Raw genomic sequence first — 6000 nt, 5'->3', positions numbered from 1 at the left:
GTGCTGTTTATTTATTTACAGGTTATTTCTGCTTTTCTTTGTAGGTTATAGATTTGGGAGCTGGAAAAGGTTATTTAAGCTCATATTTATCTATGCGTTATGGCCTAAACGTTTATGGGATTGATTCTTCTCATACCAATACAGATGGAGCTAACAAGAGAAACCGGAAATTGAAAAAATATTGGCAAGTCTATAAAATAAATGCCAGAACCACTTCAAACGCTCAGAAATCTGACCAAAAGGAAGAAAGTTTATTGCCAACAAATCATTGTCCAGATACAAATGCTGATCAAGACATTTCAAGACTGAAAGTGGATGATTTAAGACTAGAAGGGCCATCTATTTTAAATTCATTTCAAGACAAAATGAGCCTTTTCTCTTATTCTTCTGAGTGGGCAAACCAGCAAGACTGCAGTAACACTGTTCATCCAATACAGACTACAGATACAGTGGATTCATCATGTAACGCTTGCTCCTTTTTGGATGTTTTACCCACAGGGGCTGTTGAGTTGCCCGCCTTGTCTAAAAATGTTTGCAAAGTTCTCACTCAACAAGAAAAAGAGAGAAGGAAAATGGAAAACATAAAGGCCAAAAACCTGAAGGAGTCACATGTTTATTCACCCCTCACTTCCTATATCACTGCTGAGACGGAGCTCCATGAAATAATTGCTGATCTAGAGGTTATCTCTCTTTCATCTTTCTTTACATGTGTAAACAGCTGTCATTCATCTGTGACATCCAGAAAGCAGGTTTTAATTAATTTCACAGTGCAGGAGGATTTTCCTTTTTCTTTTGTATTTTCCCTACTAGACTATAAATGGATCAGCCTTGGACTTGCTCTGGTATTTGTCATGCTCATTTTCAGTATCTGTTATCATTTTCAGATTTCATCAAAACTGCAAGTTACTTGAAAACAGGTCTGAAATGAAATCCTTTCAGATTTTAGAAATCCCTTTCTTTTTCTTATGTTTGTATCTATTATATTTCAATCTCTTTTTCTGTGTCCCCTGTTATCAATTAACAGGATTCCTGTTCATTGATAACATAAGTACATTGTTTACTATAACCACAACTATGAATGAACAGGAGGAGATGTTGATCACTCCCATTCATTCATAATTGAGGATATAGTTAACATACCATGGCCTCAATTATGTACAAACTAGAGCAGCGCCCAGCGGGGAGGAAAGAAATCAGGGATGCGCCAATGTATCGGCAGGAAAATGGCACTTTCGGCATTATGCCAAAAGTGCCATTTTCGGCCGATATATCGGTGCATCCCTAATATTATGCTCTTTGTATTGCAACTTAAGTCTATATCATCATATAATATTTTTATCTGTTCTGCCTCTCTGTAACTGTATGAATAAGAGGAGCACCGAAATTAAATTTCGAAACCGAAAATAAAAACAAAATGTCAGACTAAAGCCGAAAATAATTTTTTTCTCTAACCTTTTTAATTATTTAAAAATATTTACCGTATATACTCGAGTATAAGCTGTCCCGAACATAAGCCGAGGTACCTAATTTTACCAAAAAAAACTGGGAAAAAGTATTGACCCGAATATAAGCCGAGGGTGGGAAATGAGGCTTATATATATATTAGATATATTTTTTAAATACAAATATTTTGTTTGTAACTTTACTGTTGGGGGCTCTGGGGAAATATTAGGGGTCTAAACAGAAATAGGAAAAGAGACTGAGGAAACAGAGTCCTCAATCTCTTTTTCTGCAGCCCCTGTTAAAATGAACAGGAATCCTCTATACTGAGTGCTGCTGTTCATTCATAACTTGTGGAGATAGTATGTTTACCATGTCCACAACCATGAATGAACAGGAAGTGATGTAGAGCTTGTCTCATTCATTCATGATTAGGCACACAGTCAACATACTCTGTCTGCAATTATTTACAAATAGTCAGCGATCACTGATTGCCCGGCCTCTTGTGACACCCCGGCCCCTCACAGAGCTCTCCTCCCGCGCACCGCTTGGCCTCCGCTGACAGTTAATCTCCTCCCTGCTGGACGCTACACGGTGTCAGAGGAGACACAGGGCAGCGCACAGCAAGGAGAAGAGAAACCAGGCATGCACCTCAATTTGGCTCGAAAGTTGGCACTTTCCCAAAAGTGTCATTTTCGAACAATATGTTTTGCCAAAATTTCAGTGCATCCCTAGTATAAATCTTTCTTGGGCTATTTGTATAGGTTTCATGTTAGGAGACATTAGGGTAAAGCAGAGATGCACAAATAGGGTCTTGGTCAGTTTTTGGTGGGTTGATTACACATAATACACTTCTTTTGTTTGATACCACTAATAGTCCCAGAAAAAAGATTGTGTTGTGCAGATCATTATTAGTTATTAGATGGCTGTCAGCCATTCTTAAAGGAGAACTATGAGGTGAGTGCTTCTCACTCACCTCATAGTTCTAGCCGACCTGTGACAATGAGACTGTCACAGGTCGGCTCAGTAGATCGGGAGATGAGCGAACATATACCGGCGTTCGCTCACCTCTCGATCCTGTCACGGCTCTCTGGCGTAACAGGGGAGGGGCTGGATTCCCCCCGCTCCGATCCGCCAGCGCTGACTGGCGGAACAGACGGCGGAGGGGGCGGGTACAGCTGGCTCTGCCTCTAGATAGGCAGAGCATGCTGTCACTCACGCAGCTGGGCGGATCTTGACATCGATGTCGGGATCCGCTCCGGCTGCAGCGTCTCAGTATACCGCGAGCTGTAGCTCGCGGTATACTGAGCTTAGGGTAACGGGAGGGCGCTAGTTTGTGTCCTCCCGTTACCCTAAGGAGAACTATGGGGAAAAGCCCTGACCCCATAGTTCTCCTTTAAATCCAATACAATACAATGTTATGTTTTTCAAACCAGCTCAAACCTCCTCCCATCAAATTGTCATGCCTGAAGGGCCCCCAGGGTACAGCAAAGGTTCTTGCTCCATCTTGTCAGTCCATGATGTTAAAACACCACTCACTGACAGGGATCTTCTCCACATATAACTTTATTTTAATTTGGCATAAAAACAGCTACCTATCCATCAAATGGGCTAAAAGACATGCACACTTCTATTGTGCTTAGACACAGAAGTCATCAGATGTTTCCCTCCCGAGATCTGGCTGCTGAGGTTCATTGTCATTAAGCAACATCATGTTTTTCTCAAAATTTGAGAATAAAATTTATGTCAGTGGGTTCCCTATTACTTTACCTATCTGCATTTACAACATACAGTGTGTTTGCGTATAGTTATAGTACCAAGTTTTGGTGCCCTTATTGTAAAATGTTATGTGTGTGGTTTCTGTTTGTAGGAATCCATTATGGTTGGCTTGCATACGTGTGGGGATCTTGCTCCAAATACATTGCGTATTTTTGCCGCAAAACCAGAAGTTAAAGCCGTTTGCAGTGTTGGCTGCTGTTATCATTTTCTGTCAGAAGAATTTAATAATCTGGAAGGTATGGCTTTTTTTATATTTCCATAAAAATGTATTTTGTTTTTTTCTACTTTTTAAAATCTCATGCCCTCTATAAGTGTCCTACTACATAAAATGTTGCAGAAGATGGTGCCTCTTTAAGCTGAACTCCAGGCAAAAAGCTGAGCCTATCAGCATGGTTCTTGTCAACACATCTGTATGCTGCACACCTGATTGGATTCCAGTCCTCCCTCCTCCATCTCCCACTTTGAACTCTGCCGTACTGGAGATTTTAAAAGATGTTAAAAAATATTGCTATTTTACACTAGCTACATGCACATATGATGATGTATTAATGAATGCAAAGCTGTGTTCATTTGTATTTTATACTACCTGGAGTTCAGCTTTAAAGTACTTGTTGTAGCAGCATTATTAGTTGTGTTATAGTAATAACTTTTGCTGTTAATAGTAGCATGAATACTTACTTTAGGATATTTTGGAGTTCATGTATAAATATTGTGTGAACTGTTTCAGTTACTTTTGGCACTTAAAGCTGCACTAAATCGCTTAGAAATTCTTGGGCACCCTTAATGTCCAAGTATGCTATTTGCACATTATAGCAGGCTTACATTTCAAAGTACCTTTCTCCAGCAATGGCAGCAGCCCCCCTCTCCATATTCACCAGCACCTTCTAGGTTTGCAGCTTTCAATTGTCTTGATTGGCCTGGCCGGGATGGTGTACTTCCAGTGCATGTGCAGCTCAGTGTATGCTGACAGGCCGGAAAGAAGCTGTGGCATCAAGACAATTGAAAGCTGCAAACCTAGAAGGTGCTGGTGAATATGGAGAGGGGGGCTGCTTTACGCCTACCTGTCTGGATCTTTTAAAGCAAGTACTGCATTTCACTGTTCATTTCCTAACCCTCTAATTAGTGTGGACATTTCACTTATCAATTTAAAGTAATATTAAAAGAGAACTATGACCCAACTATGAGGGGAGGGGGGAATCCCTGCAGTGAGCAGTGACTGACAGTCACCGTTGTCTGCAGGGAGAAGATCATGAACTGAGCGATCTGCGGTATGTGATCACTCAGTTCTCGATCAGTAGAGCCAACGTGTGACAGCATCAGTGTCACACTTCGGCTCTAATTATGGGATGAGTGTATTTCACTCATCCCATAATTCTCCTTTAAACTCTCAACCTTTTTTTTTTTTTTTAAATGAATCAGGATCCAACAAATATACAATTGTGCTCATAAGTTTGCATACCCTAGCAGAAACGGTGAAATTTATATTGAAAATATGACTGATCATGCCAAAAAAACTGTCTTTTATTTGAGGGTGGTGATCATATGAAGCCATTTATTATCACATAGTTTGGCATAGATGGAAAAGCATATAAAAAGATATCTAAAGCCTTGAAAATGCCAGTCAGTGCTGTTTAATCACTTACTAAGAAGTGGTACATTCAGGGATCTATTGATACCAAGCCAAGGTCAGGTAGACCAAGAAAGACTGCAGCCACAACTGCCAGAAAAATTGTTCGGAGTACAAAGAAAATCCTCCATACAGGCTGCTCTGGAAAAAGACATTGTGGTCGTCTTAAGGAGCACAATACGATTATTCTTGAACAAAAATGAGCTGCATGGCCGAGTTGCCAAAAAGAAGGCTTTACTGCGCCAATGCCACAAAAAAGCCCAGTTACAATATGCCCAACAACACCTTGACTGGCCTCACAGCTTCTGGCACACTGTAATTTGGAGTGACAAGAACAAAATAGAGCTTTATGGTTACAACCATAAGCACTATGTTTGGAGGGGGGCCAACAAGGCCTACAGCAACAAGAATACCATCCCCACTGTTAAGCATGGAGATGGCTCACTGATGTTTTGGGTGGGTGTGAGCTCTAAAAGCACGGGAATCTTGTGACAATTGATGGCAAGATGAATGCAGCATGTTATCAGAAAATACTGGCAGACAATTTTGCATTCTTCTTCACGAAAGCTGCACATAAGCACAAGGCCATGTTGACCCTCCCGTGGTTACAGCAGAAAATGGTAAAGGTTCTGAAGTGGCAATCACAGTCTCCTGACCTTAATATCATCGAGCAATATCATCTGGGAAGATCTATACGTGTGCAGTTCATGCAAGACAACAAGACTTTGCATGACCTAGAGGCATTTTGCCAAGACGAATGGGCAGCTATTCCATCTGCAAGAATTCGGGGCCTCATAGACAACTATTACAAAAGACTGCACGCTGTCATTGATGCTAAAGGGAGCAATACACAGTATTAAGAACTACGGGTAAGGAGACTTTTGAACGGGTCATTTCATTTTTTTCTTTGCTGCCATGTTTTGTTTTATGACTGTGCCATTCTGTTATGACCTCCAGCTGAATATGAATCCCATAAGCAATAAAAGCGATGTGCCCACTCATGTTTTCTTTAACAATTGTACATATATTAAGCTCCCCTCCCTCATGCCACCATTTATAATACTGTTGACGAATACGTCTGATCCTGGAATACCTGCTATAACTACCGCACCTAAACACCTAACTCCCCTTGTAATTATACTCTGCACATTACC

General features: G+C 40.8%; 1 protein-coding gene across 1 annotated transcript in view; it reads left to right on the top strand.

The window, feature by feature from the left end:
* Window positions 1-6000, top strand: part of METTL25 (methyltransferase like 25) — a 107850-nt gene that overhangs the window by 29867 nt on the left and 71983 nt on the right. Inside the window, exons 4-5 of the mRNA XM_018552908.1 lie at window positions 45-680; window positions 3311-3455. Of these exons, the coding sequence (XP_018408410.1) occupies window positions 45-680; window positions 3311-3455 (781 nt within the window). The remainder of the gene's footprint in view (window positions 1-44; window positions 681-3310; window positions 3456-6000) is intronic.

This window comes from Nanorana parkeri, unplaced genomic scaffold (genome assembly GCF_000935625.1).
Source record: "Nanorana parkeri isolate BGI_ZX_2015 unplaced genomic scaffold, ASM93562v1 scaffold101, whole genome shotgun sequence".
Classification (NCBI taxonomy): domain Eukaryota; kingdom Metazoa; phylum Chordata; class Amphibia; order Anura; family Dicroglossidae; genus Nanorana; species Nanorana parkeri.
Note: the sequence above shows the minus strand (reverse complement) of the source record. Positions and strands in the feature narration are given on the sequence as shown.